The sequence below is a fragment of the Salmo salar genome, chromosome 29 (genome assembly GCF_965601325.2).
Source record: "Salmo salar chromosome 29, fSalSal1, whole genome shotgun sequence".
Taxonomy (NCBI): Eukaryota; Metazoa; Chordata; class Actinopteri; order Salmoniformes; family Salmonidae; genus Salmo; species Salmo salar.
Window position 1 is genome coordinate 35443408 of NC_138319.1, and position 16413 is coordinate 35459820.

Genomic DNA, 16413 nt, shown 5'->3' on the forward strand with positions numbered 1-16413 from the left:
GAGGATGACATTTCAAATGGAGTCATGTTTCAACTCTTATCAAAGAACTCACGCAATCTCAGATTATGGAAAATGTTTAATAGATCTGGATGTCTAAGTCATTAATGTATGCAGTGGGTACAAATGATACAACCTTATTGGGAACACTGAGGTGAGCTGATGTTGGGGTCTGTCTTGATAATTTGAAGACGTTTAGCTCCTGTTGGACTGGGGGCCCGTCCTGGGGGCCCGTCCTGGGTCTCAATTGATAGGTGTCGCGGGGTGGTAGTGGATTTCTTCTTCCCCCGACGTATGCGCCGAACCCTCTTACGTGCTGGGGGTGTTGGCCTCGACGTTGTCCCCGGTGTCCCCGCCCTCTGTTGTTGAAACAACGCTCACCGTTGGTGGAGGAGCCAGAGTTAGCGCCGTCTGTGGATAGTTGGTCTGATAGAGGAACTCTGCGTCTGTCATCGGCTTGTCTCTTCCGTTTTTTGGGGGGGTTTCGACAGAGATATATTATTCCGTTGTTCTTCCTTTCCAAATTGCGTTTATACTTCTTGATTTTCCTCTCCTTCAGTTCGGTCGTAATCTTAGTCTGAAGGTCAGCGTTACTCTTAATGAGATCATCCAGTTTGATAGGGTCATTAAACTCGTCTCGTAGAGCTTGCAGTGAATGTTCAACTGAGGTTGCGATCTCGGTAACATCCTTTCTAAGTTGTTCAATGATCAGAGTCGTCAGGTCTAATTAACATTTAGTATAGCACACCATCGTTCACAAAACTCGTCACTGCGTTGGCCAAGTGAAGGCTCTTTTTGCGAACGTAGTCCGCGTGGCATAACTCCATTTCAAATGTTTCTTTCTTTCTTCTCATTTTTTTAACCTTTTTATTTATACAGGTTTTTCTCATTGAGATAACATCTTTTTCCAAGAGAGACCTGGTCCAATAGCAGCAGGGGGAACAATGTTTCAGAACATACTCACTTAGTGACGATGTGCAGGTGTGTTCTAGTTTTCTTGAAGTTTCACTAATTCATTTTAATTGACTTAATCATTATGACACACCCCTCACTATTGTCATTGGTTGCACTAATTGCACTGTTTGTCTACATAACCTGGTTCAAGTATTCATGACATTACCCTGAGGAAGGCACAGTGATGGCAAAACTTTGGTAAATACCCATTAAATTACTGGGAGTTTATACATGGAGTGTGTGACTTTCTTTAGTTTGATAGTTTAAAATTCAAATGATTGGACGTTATTTGGAAAAGCACATACCTGTCAATATAATGTCCCACAGTTGACAGTGCATGTCAGAGCAAAAATCAAGCCATGAAAGAATTGTCTGTAGAGCTCCGAGACAGGATTGTGTCGAGGCAAAGATCTGGGGAAGGATATTAAAAGCTGTCTGCATCATTGAAGGTTCACAAGAACACAGTAGCCTCCGTCATTCTTAAATGGAAGAAGTTTGGAACAATCAAGACTCTTCCTAGAGCTGGCCACCTGGCCAAACTGAGTAATCGAGGGAGAAGGGCCTTGGTCAGGGAGGTGACCGAGAACCCAATGGTCACATTGACAGAGCTCGAGTTCCTCTGTGGAGATGGGAGAACCTTCCAGAAGGACAACCATCTCTGCAGCACTCCACCAATCAGGTGTTTATGGTAGAGTGGCCAGACGGAAGCCACTCCTATGTAAAAGGCACATGACAGCCTACTTGGAGTTTGCCAAAAGGCACCTAAAGACTCTCAGACCATGAGAAACAAGATTTCCTGGTCTGATGTAACCAAGATTGAACTCTTTGGCCTGAATGCCAAGCGTCACATCTGGAGGACTCCTGGCACCATCCCTACGGTGAAGCATGGTGGTGGCAAACATTATCAGCAGCAGGGACTGGGAGACTAGTCAGGATCGAGGCAAAGATGTACAGAGATATCCTTGATGAAAACCTGTTCCAGAGCGCTCAGAACCTCAGACCGGGGCGAAGGTTCACCTTCCAACAGGACAATGACCCTAAGCACACAGCCAAGACAATGCAGGAGTGGCTTCTCTGGAGAGACCTGAAAATAGCTGTGCAGCAACACTCCGCATCCAACCGGGCAGAGCTTGAGATGATCTGCAGAAAATAATTGGAGAATCTCCCCAAATACAGGTGTGCCAAGCTTGTAGCGTCAAACCCAAGAAGACTCAATGCTGTAATCGCTGCCAAAGGTTTTTCAACAAAGTACTGAGTGAAGGGTCTGAATACTTATGTAAATATGACATTTAAATTTGAGCGGTAGATCTCGGCTTGCATTTTGACTCAGAAAAGGTTGGTGACCACAGGTGTACAGTAACACTATGACATTGATTGTACGTATCCAGCAACACTAACATGGGTAGTGTTCACAGTAAGAAGATAACATTGATAGTGTATACAGTAAGAATACAACATTGAGTGTATAAATAACAATATAACATTGATAGTGTTTACAGTAAGAATATAACATTGTAAGTAACAATATAACATTGATAGAATTTACAGTAAGAACATAACATTGAGTGTTTACAGTAAAAACACATTGATAGTGTTTACAGTAAGAATACAACACTGATAGTGTATATACAGTAACAATAGAACATTGTTAGTGTTTAGTGAGAATATAACATTGACAGCGTTTACAGTAAGAACATAACATTGGTAGTTTATACAGTAGGAACATAACATTGGTAGTGTTTACAGTAAGAACATAACATTGATAGTGTTTACAGTAAGAATATAACATTGATTGTGAATATACAGTAAGACTATAACATTATTGTTTGCAATAAGAATATAACATTGATAGTGTTTATAGTAAGAAGGTAACATTGAGAGTGTACATACAGTAAAAATATAACATTGATATTGTTTACAGTAAGAACATAACATTGATAGTGTTTACAGTAAGACTATAACATTAGTGTTTACATTAAGAATATAACATTGATAGTGTATACAGCAACATAACATTGATAGTGTTTACAGTAAGAACATAACATTGATAGTGTATACAGTAAGAACATAACATTGCTAGTGTATACAGTAAGAACATACCATTGATAGTGTATACAGTAAGAACATAGCATTAGTGTTTACAATAAGAATATAACATTGATAGTGTATACAGCAACATACCATAGTTAGTGTATATACAGTAAGAATATAACATTGATAGTGTTTACAGTAATAATATAACAGATAGTGTTTACAGTAACAATATAACATTGATAGTGTTTACAGTAACAATATAACATCGATAGTGTATGGTACAGCTATCAAGAGGCAGTCTACTTGAGACCTGAATTGTATCCATGACAACAGTGATCTCCTCATCGTTCTCTGTGGATGGATCTGCACACTTGAACACTCAGACGGATGTTTTACTGACATTGGTTCAACATAACATAATCCCATTTAAAACCATACATCTAACAATGTTTAGACGAGTGGAAAGTTGAACATTTTACTGGCTATACTATTTCATGCCTCAGAAAGCTAGTTGTACACACGTTAAGCTGCCTTCAGAGCAGTGTTCACAGTTCACTGCGCTAGCCCTTTCAGTTCTAGTGTCTAGTTTCCTCCATTTGTGTAAGAAAGGCTTGAGATCCACTTCACCACTATGCTCAATTTTCTCCCTACAACCCCTTGGCCTAGTAGAATGAACTGCCATGGATAATTCTCCAACTGATCCCTCTCCTTCTCTCTTCACTCACACACACGAAAAGAGGGGTGAGAGGAAGAGAGAGTGAGAGAGAGAGAGAGAGAGACCGAGAGAAAAAGAGAGAGGGGGAACATTCCGAGGCCCAGAAAGGCAGAGTTATCCGTGACAGTGATGCCCACTTCCATCCTTCCATCTCACCCGTCCCTTCCTTTCTCCATCACTTTCCCTCATTCACTCCATCAGACAAAACAAGCTTCTCTTCTCTTCCTCTTTGACTCAGTAGATTTGATACTGTATATAGAATAAAATCAAATTGTATTTGCCACATGTGCCGAATACAACATGTCTTGTGGATTCTTGTGTGTCAGTTTCTTTGGGAGGTTTTCAGCTTCCTTCTCGCATCCTTGTGTTTTTTTACGGTACTCCTCTTTGAGTACCTGTCCTCTTCTCCTCCCACTCCTCTCTTTGGTCCTCCAGCTTGGATGACCTGCAGAACGCTTTAGGCCCCTCTTTTAACTGTTTATCGTGAAATGCTTACTTACAATAACTTAACCAACAATGCAGTTTTAAGAAAAATAAGTTTTAAGTAAAAAATACATAAGTAAAAAATATAAAATAAAGTAACAAATAATTCAAGGGGTAGACATTTGATTAGCTGTTCAGGAGTCTTATGGCTTGGGGGTAGAAGCTGTCCAGGAGTCTTATGGCTTGGGGGTAGAAGCTGTCCAGGAGTCTTCTGGCTTGGGGGTAGAAGCTGTCCAGGAGTCTTATGGCTTGGGGGTAGAAGCTGTCCAGGAGTCTTCTGGCTTGGGGGTAGAAGCTGTCCAGGAGTCTTATGGCTTGGGGGTAGAAGCTGTCCAGGAGTCTTATGGCTTGGGGGTAGAAGCTGTCCAGGAGTCTTCTGGCTTGGGGGTAGAAGCTGTCCAGGAGTCTTATGGCTTGGGGGTAGAAGCTGTCCAGGAGTCTTATGGCTTGGGGGTAGAAGCTGTCCAGGAGTCTTATGGCTTGGGGGTAGAAGCTGTCCAGGAGTCTTCTGGCTTGGGGATAGAAGCTGTCCAGGAGTCTTATGGCTTGGGGGTAGAAGCTGTCCAGGAGTCTTCTAGCTTGGGGTAGAAGCTGTCCAGGAGTCTTCTGGCTTGGGGGTAGAAGCTGTCCAGGAGTCTTCTGGCTTGGGGGTAGAAGCTGTCCAGGAGTCTTCTGGCTTGGGGGTAGAAGCTGTCCAGGAGTCTTCTGGCTTGGGGGTAGAAGCTGTCCAGGAGTCTTCTGGCTTGGGGGTAGAAGCTGTCCAGGAGTCTTCTGGCTTGGGGGTAGAAGCTGTCCAGGAGTCTTCTGGCTTGGGGGTAGAAGCTGTCCAGGAGTCTTATGGCTTGGGGGTAGAAGCTGTCCAGGAGTCTTATGGCTTGGGGGTAGAAGCTGTCCAGGAGTCTTCTGGCTTGGGGGTAGAAGCTGTCCAGGAGTCTTCTGGCTTGGGGGTAGAAGCTGTCCAGGAGTCTTCTGGCTTGGGGGTAGAAGCTGTCCAGGAGTCTTCTGGCTTGGGGGTAGAAGCTGTCCAGGAGTCTTATGGCTTGGGGGTAGAAGCTGTCCAGGAGTCTTATGGCTTGGGGGTAGAATCTGTTCAGGAGTCTTCTGGCTTGGGGGTAGAAGCTGTTCAGGAGTCTTCTGGCTTGGGGTAGAAGCTGTTCAGGAGTCTTATGGTGTCACGGGTGTCGTAGGGTAAAGACCAAGACGCAGCGGGAAAATATATACTCATCTTCTTTTTATTTGGTGAAGAAGGAAAACACAATAAACTTCTACAAAACACAAACAAACTGGACAGTCTTGTCAGGCACACAGCTAAACAAGCACAATCTCCCACAAAAAAAACATGAAAAACAAACTCCTAATTATAGGACCCTCAATCAGAGGCAACAATAACCAGCTGCCTCCAATTGAAGGTCCAACCCCAATTAACTACACATAGAAATACAAAAGACTAGATAGAACATATAAAATATACTAACATAGAACATAGACTACCAAACCCCGGACCATATAAACCAAACACCCCTCTACCTAAATACATAGACCAAACCACATGAAACAAACACCCCCTGCCACGTCCTGACCAAACTATAATAACAAATAACGCCTATTACTGGTCAAGACGTGACATATGGCTTGGGGGTAGAAGCAGTTAAGAAGTGTTTTGGACCATCTACAGTTTACATACACTTAGGTTGGAGTCATTAAAACTCGTTTTTCAACCACTCCACAAATTTCTTGTTAACAAACTATAGTTTTGGCAAGTCGGTTAGGACACCTGTAATACAGAAATAGAGGAAAAAGGGGGAGGCTTGCAAGCCAAAGAACACCATCCTAACCGTGAAGCACGGGGGTGGCAACATCATGTTGTGGGGGTGCTTTGCTGCAGGAGGGACTGGTGCACTTCACAAAATAGATGGCATCATGAGGAAAGACAATTATGTGGATATATTGAAGCAATATCTCAAGGCATCAGTCAGGAAGTTAAAGCTTGGTCGCAAATGGGTCTTCCAAATGGACAATGACCCCAAGCATATCCAAAGTTGTGGCAAAATGGCATAAGGACAACAAAGTCAAGCTATTGGAGTGGCCATCACAAAGCCCTGACCTCAATCCTATAGAAAATTTGTGGGCAGAACTGAAAAAGTGTGTGCGAGCAAGGAGGCCTACAAACCTGACTCAGTTACACCAGCTCTGTCAGGAGGAAGGGGCCAAAATTCACCAAACTTATTTTGGTAAGCTTGTGGAAGGCTACCCTAAACGTTTGACCCAAGTTAAACAATTTAAAGGCAATGCTACCAAATACTAATTGAGTGTATGTAAACTTCTGGCCCACTGGGAATGTGATAAAGAAATAAAAGCTGAAATAAATCCTTCTCTATACTATTATTCTGACATTTCACATTCTTAAAATAAAGTGGTGATCCTAACTGACCTAAGACAGGGATTTTTTTTGAGGATTAAATGTCAGGAATTATGAAAAACTGAGTTTAAATGTATTTGGCTAAGGTGTATGTAAACTTCCGACTTCAACTGTATTTCTATGTCTAGAATCACTTACCGTATAAACCGTCCTCTCTAAGATGATTCATCGATCTCATTACTGCCTTAGACACATTGATGTGTGTCATAAAAATAAATTAAATCTTAATAACATTATTGATTTTCACTAATTTGTCTCTGTAGGACAGCCATATGCTCAATGGGTTGAGGGAAAATGTAAAGAGAGTTGTGAAATTGTCAGTGATTACTTTTGAAATTACGAACAGCATAAAGAGCTTTTTATGTCAGCATTTTCTTTATTCCAGGGGAGGGGTCTATTTCTGTATTACAGGGGGAGGGGTCTATTTCTGTATTACAGGGGGAGGGGTCTATTTCTTTGTTCCCAGGAGGAGGGGTCTATTTCTTTATTCCAGGGGAGGGGTCTATTTCTTTATTCCAGGGGAGGGGTCTATTTCTGTATTACAGGGGGAGGGGTCTATTTCTGTATTACAGGGGGAGGGGTCTATTTCTGTATTACAGGGGGAGGGGTCTATTTCTGTATTACAGGGGGAGGGGTCTATTTCTGTATTACAGGGGGAGGGGTCTATTTCTGTATTACAGGGGGAGGGGTCTATTTCTGTATTACAGGGGGAGGGGTCTATTTCTGTATTATGGGGGAGGGGTCTATTTCTGTATTATGGGGGAGGGGTCTATTTCTGTATTACAGGGGGAGGGGTCTATTTCTGTATTACAGGGGGAGGGGTCTATTTCTGTATTATGGGGGAGGGGTCTATTTCTGTATTACGGGGGAGGGGTCTATTTCTTTATTCCCAGGAGGGGGGGTCTATTTCTTTATTACAGGGGGAGGGGTCTATTTCTGTATTATAGGGGGAGGGGTTTGTTTCTGTATTACAGGGGGAGGGGTCTATTTCTGTATTACAGGGGGAGGGGTCTATTTCTTTATTACAGGGGGAGGGGTCTATTTCTGTATTATAGGGGGAGGGGTCTATTTCTGTATTATGGGGGAGGGGTCTATTTCTGTATTACAGGGGGAGGGGTCTATTTTTGTATTACAGGGGGAGGTGTCTATTTCTGTATTATGGGGGAGGGGTCTATTTCTGTATTATGGGGGAGGGGTCTATTTCTTTATTCCCAGGGGGAGGGGTCTATTTCTGTATTATGGGGGAGGGATCTATTTCTTTATTCCCAGGGGGAGGGGTCTATTTCTGTATTACAGGGGAAGGGGTCTATTTCTGTATTATAGGGGGAGGGGTCTATTTCTGTATTACAGGGGGAGGGTCTATTTCTGTATTATGGGGGAGGGGTCTATTTCTGTATTACAGGGGGAGGGGTCTATTTCTGTATTATGGGGGAGGGGTCTATTTCTGTATTACAGGGGGAGGGGTCTATTTATTACAGGGGGAGGGGTCTATTTCTGTATTACAGGGGGAGGGGTCTGTTTATTGCATTATGGATTTTTATCAAACCCAAATATAGTAATGCATTTTACTGTACGACTGTCTTTCATCATGAGGGTCAAGGAGAGTGTGCGACGTGTGTGTGTGTGTGTGTGTCTGTCTGTCTGTCTGTCTGTCTGTCTGTCTGTCTGTCTGTCTGTGTGTGTGTGTACTTTTTAAATAATGTGCTGTCAATCTCAGATCTTGGAATGGCCATTTTTCTAACCCTCTTAAAACTCATCTCTCGCCTTGCGTTCCTATTTGTTTTATTCATTTCGTGCTGTTGGTGGTAGGTGCACTTGATTCAGTAGCCCTAGACCAGGAAAGGCAAAGTGTTCCCATTTTGAACCATTTCATGTGTCTGAAGGTAGAACAAATCAAGTGCACCTACAGGCAAACCACTGGCCAATCAGATACCTCAGATCACCATGTCGGCACAGTAAACTTCAAAAAGAAGCCTTGAGCGCACAGCAAAATTGACACTGAGGTTTTCAAAACTTTTAAAACCATGACTAGAGAAGGACTCAACGAATTCAGCAGACAGCTGCTGTATTTATGAGTAAGTTCATGTTCGGACTGACCATCAGATGAAGGCCATCATTCCAGTAAAATAAAACAAGCGAATTATTATGCTCACTCAGCTTAGAGGTAGATCTCCGCTTGCATTTTGATTCAGAAAGTGATCTTGACTCAGAAAAGGTTGGTGACCACTGCATTAAGGCAAATGTACTCTAACGTAGTAGTAAACGCCTGAAACTATACTGAACATAAATATAAAAGTACGATTTTACTGAGTTAAAGCTCATATAATTAGGGCTAGGGGGCAGTATTGACACGGCTGGATAAAAAACATACCCGATTTAATCTGGTTACCACTCCTACCCAGTAACTAGAATATGCATATACTTATTACATATGGATAGAAAACACCCTAAAGTTTCTAAAACTGTTTGAATGGTGTCTGTGAGTATAACAGAACTCAAATGGCAGGTCAAAACCTGAGAGATTCCTTTACAGGAAGTGGCCTGTCTGACCATTTCTTGAACTTCTTTTCCATCTCTATCTTTTACTAAGGATCTCTGCTCTAACGTGACACTTCCCACGTCGTCCATAGGCGCTCAGAGCCCGGGAAAAAACAGAATGTCGTCATTCCAGCCCCAGGCTGAAACACATTATCGCCTTTCTCAAGTGGCCGATCAAGGGACTCTGGGCTTATGCGCGTGACCCGACCGCCCCCGCCTTTGTGATTTTTTCCTCTGTTTGCCGAAAAGGAGATTCCCTGTCGGAATATTATCGCTTTTCTACGAGAAAAATGGCGTAAAAATTGATTTTAAACAGCGGTTGACATGCTTCGAAGTACGGTAATGGAATATTTAGAATTTTATTGTCACGAATTGCGCCATGCGCGCGACACTTCTTTACCATTTCGGATAGTGTCTGGAACGCACGAACAAAACGCCGCTATTCGGATATAACGATGGATGATTTTGGACCAAACCAACATTTGTTATTGAAGTAGCAGTCCTGGGTGTGCATTCTGAAGAAGACAACAAAAGGTAATCAAACTTTTATAATAGTAAATATGATTATGGTGAGTGCTAAACTTGCCGGGTGTCTAAATAGCGAGCCCGTGATGCCTGGGCTATGTACTTAGAATATTGCAAAATGTGCTTTCACCAAAAAGCTATTTTAAAATCGGACATATCGAGTGCATAGAGGAGGTCTGTATCTATAATTCTTAAAATAATTGTTATGCTTTTTGTGAACGTTTATCGTGAGTAATTTAGTAAAATGTTAGCGAATTCCCCGGAAGTTTGCGGGGGGTATGCTAGTTCTGAACGTCACATGCTAATGTAAAAAGCTGGTTTTTGATATAAATATGAACTTGATTGAACAAAACATGCATGTATTGTATAACATGATGTCCTAGGGTTGTCATCTGATGAAGATCATCAAAGGTGAGTGCTGCATTTAGCTGTCTTCTGGGTTTTGGTGACATTATATGCTGGCTTGAAAAATGGGTGTCTGATTATTTCTGGCTTGGTACTCTGCTGACATAATCTAATGTTTTGCTTTCGTTGTAAAGCCTTTTTGAAATCGGACAGTGTGGTTAGATTAACGAGAGTCTTGTCTTTAAATGGCTGTAAAATAGTCATATGTTTGAGAAATTGAAGTAATATGATTTTTAAGGTTTTGAAAATCGCGCCACAGGCTGGCAGTGGCTGTTACGTAGGTGGGACGCAAGCGTGGCCTGGTCCTCAGTGGTCTATTGTCCCTCCATCAGGTCCTAATGGCCTGGTACTCAGTGGTCTATTGTCCCTCCATCAGGTCCTAATGGCCTGGTACACAGAGCTCTATTGTCCCTCCATCAGGTCCTAATGGCCTGGTACTGAGGTCTCTATTGTCCCTCCATCAGGTCCTAATGGCCTGGTACACAGAGCTCTATTGTCCCTCCATCAGGTTCTAATGGCCTGGTACTCAGGGCTCTATTGTCCCTCCATCAGGTCCTAATGGCCTGGTACTCAGGGCTCTATTGTCCCTCCATCAGGTCCTAATGGCCTGGTACTCACCACCGTGTGTTTCCATCTCCTCCTCTCTCTCCTTTATTCCTTTCTGGAGTGTGTAGAGGGGCTTGTCAACAGTTGAAAACATGTTACTATCGATGTTTCCGAACAGATTTCACTTGGTTTCCCAAATTAACCACTGGGTAGCTACAGGAACAGGGTCGGAGAGCCCATGGCATACAGAGTTTTGGCGGAATATCACCTTTCGTGCAGCGAAAGCATGCTACTCAAACAGTGGAGTGAAATAAGTTTTATATTTGTTTCTCAACTGTTCATATTCCACTATAAAACCGAAGTATCATTGAAAAACGGACTGGCCGGAAAGCGCCCGGTCTCCATTCACTTTTACAGTGCATAGGGATGATGTGTATTTTTCCCCTTCCCCCGGTTCCTGCCCATTTGATAATGGACCATTCTCAATCGAAACAAATGTTACTTATTGAAAAATACGAGATTAAATTGAGAATAGTCCGATGGGTGAAAATACGACCACTTGATGAGAGAATAGCTGTGCAGCCTGAGGTGAAGAACAGAGCGCAAGCTTTTATAGCCTACAGTCGCATCATGCATGCATGCATGTAGTGTAAAAGTGATCATTTGAAACAGGTCCTATGTGCTAGATTTAGCGTTATTTGGCAACTTTAGATACAATTTAAACATATATGGGCTGCAGTATAGCCACTTCGTATGCAGACTCGCTCCGGAATTGGAAACATATCCTTTCTATTTTATTCAGCTAAGTTCATTTATATTATTATTAATATAAAATCATATAAATAAAATAATGACACAGGACTGAAAGCATATCTTGTCAGCTAAATGAACAAGTCTTCAGCTTATGGCGTGGAGCATAGCCAGATAACATACAGTATCTAGTCTGATAAATGAACAAGTCTACAGTCTATATCATAGAGAATAACCAGATAACATACAGTATCTAGTCTGATAAATGAACAAGTCTACAGTCTATATCATAGCCAGATAACATACAGTATCTAGTCTGATAAATGAACAAGTCTACAGTCTATATCATAGCCAGATAACATACAGTATCTAGTCTGATAAATGAACAAGTCTACAGTCTATATCATAGCCAGATAACATACAGTATCTAGTCTGATAAATGAACAAGTCTACAGTCTATATCATAGCCAGATAACATACAGTATCTAGTCTGATAAATGAACAAGTCTACAGTCTATATCATAGCCAGATAACATACAGTATCTAGTCTGATAAATGAACAAGCCTACAGTCTATATCATAGAGAATAACCAGATAACATACAGTATCTAGTCTGCTAAATGAACACGTCTTCAGCCTATGGCGTGGAACATAGCCAGATAACATACAGTGGACCAACTCATAATCTTTTCTTCTGAAATACATTTTCTTCATATCATAATGTTTCTTTAGACCTGACTAAAATAAATGGATTTATTGTGATGGTGTATACTACAATGTAATGTTCCAAAGGCGTGCATTAGCAGCTTGTATGCAGCTTGTATGCTTGGAGGACTGGAGATGCTAAACGTGTTTATGTTAATTGATGGTCAATTACCGAGAGACCGGCAGTCTTTGCATTACAATAACCAGCTGACAAAATGTAATGACCGCCACAACCCCAAGAGGGCGGTACAGAAGTAAGCAGCTGCCACCATCTGGACTATTCTAAAAGAGCGTGAGCACGCACACACACACACACACACACACACACACACACACACACACACTGGATTGCAGCACGTCTGTAAAGGCTACCGACCCCTCTGGCCCTCAGATCATATGTGACCTGTTAAGAACAATGGAAAGACATTTTCTGTTGTCAAAAAGCAGTGTACAAATACAAATGCATGAAAGACTGACTTAACATACACTGTTACTGACTGGAAACCTGACTGCACAATTTCCCATTATTGGGGCCACGGATTGGAAATAACAGAATGAAGAGATGAGATGGAGACTAGGGTTAGAGGAGGACCAGCTGGTTAGGAGACTAGGGTTAGAGGAGAACCAGCTGGTTAAGAGACTAGGGTTAGAGGAGGACCAGCTGGTTAGGAGACTAGGGTTAGAGGAGGACCAGCTGGTTAGGAGACTAGGGTTAGAGGAGGACCAGCTGGTTAGGAGACTAGGGTTAGAGGAGAACCAGCTGGTTAGGAGACTAGGGTTAGAGGAGGACCAGCTGGTTAGGAGACTAGGGTTAGAGGAGAACCAGCTGGTTAGGAGACTAGGGTTAGAGGAGAACCAGCTGGTTAGGAGACTAGGGTTAGAGGAGGACCAGCTGGTTAGGAGACTAGGGTTAGAGGAGAACCAGCTGGTTAGGAGACTAGGGTTAGAGAAGGACCAGCTAGTTAGGAGACTAGGGTTAGAGAAGGACCAGCTAGTTAGGAGACTAGGGTTAGAGGAGGACCAGCTGGTTAGGAGACTAGGGTTAGAGGAGGACCAACTGGTTAGGTGGGTTAGAGGAAGACCAGCTGGTTAAGAGACCAGGGTTAGAGGAGAACCAGCTGGTTAGAGAGAGAAAGAGAGAGAGATCCCGCTGCATTGTATGTGTCAAACTGGTACAGTTCACCATGAGGTGTGTGAATTTGTGGGAAAGATATTGTGCATTTGTGTGTGCGCGTGCATGTGTGTGTAGGTACTGTATGTGTTCACAAGATATCACATCTATCTGCATCTGTGCATGTGTGAATATATCTGTTCATGTTTGTGTATTGCTGTGTGTGTATGTGTGTGTATACACGTGTGTGTGTTGGCTACTCACAGGTATTTGCCGTGCCCTTGGGGATTGGAAGATAGGATCCTGCGCTCCACGTCCGTCCCTGGTAGTTCCTCTTACAGCGGCCACAGTCCGGTCCCGTGGTGTTGTGCTCACACTCACAATTTAGCTTCTCTTTGTCAAACACGCAACTGTTGGCATGAAGGTTACACTTGCACCTGTCAAAGGAAGGGAAAAAAGAACAGAAGAGAAGAGAAGAACGAAAAAAAATCAACGCTGGTGGAATTTTACCTTTTTCAATCTCAGATCTTACATGTGGGAGTGAAAGAAATGAAGAGGGAGAAAGGGAAGACAAAAATAGTCAGATGAAGTATTTTTGCAGTTGAAGGGCAGAGTGGCCTTGAGAAGAACACGGTCAACACAGAAACAGAGACATAGGTATTCTCAGCGTCTGGAGAACAACTTTCTAACAGGATTTCCACAAAACTGCCTGCATCATTATTGTCCCTCTGCTTTTTTCTGCCATACAAGATAACTTATTTATAATTGTCACACTAGAGGAAGTGTAATTGTAGTAAGGTCACATTTATTTAAACGAGAGAACGAGAGAGAGAGAGAGAGAGAGAGAGAGAGAGAGAGAGAGAGAGAGAGAGAGAGAGAGAGAGAGAGAGAGAGAGAGAGAGAGAGAGAGAGAGAGAGAGAGAGAGAGAGAGAGAGAGAGAGAGAGAGAGAGAGAGAGAGAGAGAGAGAGAGAGAGAGAGAGGGAGAACCAGACTAAATGAAACAAGCAGAGTGGAATAGTCGTCCCAGGGGGAGGGAAACGAGAGTTGCTGCCTCACGAAAGGCAGTAGGTGTCTCTCCATCTCTTTCTCGGAGTTTGTAGATAATGTCAGCTGTTTAGAAAGTGTGAAGGAGCAGGACAGCTGGTACATGTTTGTTAAAACATTGAAATAAAACACAGCCTTTAAAAGAGAAACGTGCTCTGAAAGTCAGTCATTCCAATAAACATGTTGAACTTTCCTTTCCACCCTACTACAACTGTTATATAACAGTACTACGACATACAGTAATAATAGTCAATAGTCAGTGACCACTGGGAACATAGAAACCTGTAACAAAAAAATGTATGCATCTCTAATCCTGACAATGGCACCAGACACCAAGAATGTCTAGCTCTCAAAAAATCCCTTCCTGTCTAAATATAAAATCGATGTGCATTGATTTTGTTACAGCGAGTCAAGAGGGTTGCAATTGTGTTGCATACACACTGATCTCTATCTATCCTAGGAGAGAGAGAAATAGAGGTGGTGGTGGGACGGGGAGTACTGGCGGTTTGAGGTAACCCTACTCCCCTGCTGGGACTGTGTGTGCAGTGTCATATCATGTATGTATTGGTGTCAATGTAGCTTCTCTAGGCCTCCTTGTCCCTATTTATTTATTTAATTGTATTTATTTTTCCTTTTATTTAACTAGGCAAGTGAGTTAAGAACAAATTCTTATTTTACAATGACAGCCTACCAAAAGGCAAAACCCCTCCTGTGGGGACGGGGGCTGGGATTTAAAATACAAATACAATATAAATATAGGACAAAACACACATCACGACAAGAGAGACTACACAACACTACATAAAGAGAGACCTAAGATAACAACATAGCATGGCAGCAACACATGACAACACATCATGGTAGCAACACAACATAACAACAACATGGTTGCAACACAACACGGCAGCAGCACAACATGGTAGCAGCACAAAACATGGTACAAACATCACTGGGCACAGACAAAAGCACAAAGGACAACAATAGATCATGCAAAGCAGCCACAACTGTCAGTAAGAGTGTCCATGATTGAGTCTTTGAATGAAGAGATTGAGATAAAACTGTCCAGTTTGAGTGTTTGTTGCAGCTCGTTCCAGTCGCTAGCTGCAGCGAACTGAAAAGATGAGTTTCCCAGGGATGTGTGTGCTTTGGGGACCTTTAATAGAATGTGACTGGCAGAACGGGTGTTGTAAGGTGGAGGATGAGGGCTGCAGTAGATATCTCAGATAGGGGGGAGTGAGGCCTAAGAGGGTTTTATAAATAAGCATCAACCAGTGAGTCTTGCAACGGGTATACAGAGATGACCAGTTTACAGAGGAGTATAGAGTGCAGTGACGTGTCATATAACAGGCTGCCTACACCGCTCGCGTCGCGTGCGCGAGCATTGCAAAAATAAATTTAGAAATCTATATTATTCAAATATTGCACCCATACTGCTCTCCCGTGCCAACGAGCGTCTGCGTTGCCAAGCGCTAAAATAGAAGTCAGTTCTATTTGTGATGCAGATCACGCAGCAAGTCCTGCCTCTCCCATCTCCTCATTGGTTTATAGAAGCAAGTACCCACGTGCCATCGTCTCATTGGTTTATAAGAGCAGGTACCCACGTGCCATCTCCTCATTGGTTATACCCACGTGGGTGACTGAAAGACAAACGAGGTCGGTGGCGGTAATGCACCTAATTTATGAAAGTTGCCAATCGCTATATAAAGTCCAGAGAAGAAAAAGCCTGGAAGGAGGAGAGATGACTAGGAAGGAGGAGAGATGACTAGAAACAATTCGGTTGACCGTTTTATGTGTGGATTAATTAGCGGAGTAGAAGACCTGGTGCATTTCAGGTAAAATAACAACTCAATGTTTATATCCCAGGACAAATTAGCTAGCATGTGCAAGCTAGCTAGTTAAATTGCCATAAATGTTTAATGCTTTTTGACCTGTCCCCAAATTAAAGTAATTGGTTTAGAGTTTGTTTTGATATTTTAACCTGCGTGTCGTGATCGCGTTTGGTGTGGGGGGACAAAATACATTTATGCACGATGTCGCATGCGCACAGCCGGTTTGGGTTCCGTGTTAGGAGCATTGGTGGCAAATCTGATGGCCGAATTGTAAAGAACATCTAGCTGCTCGAGAGCACCCTTACCTACCGATCTATAAATTACACCTCCGTAATCTAGCATGGGTAGGATGGTCA

General features: G+C 42.7%; 1 protein-coding gene across 1 annotated transcript in view; it reads right to left on the reverse strand.

Moving 5' to 3' along the window:
* The window catches only part of LOC106590637 (netrin-G1), a 218324-nt gene that overhangs the window by 58657 nt on the left and 143254 nt on the right, over positions 1 to 16413 (reverse strand). The window contains exon 3 of the mRNA XM_082970806.1: positions 13447 to 13619. Coding sequence (XP_082826932.1) covers positions 13447 to 13619 — 173 coding nt within the window. The remainder of the gene's footprint in view (positions 1 to 13446; positions 13620 to 16413) is intronic.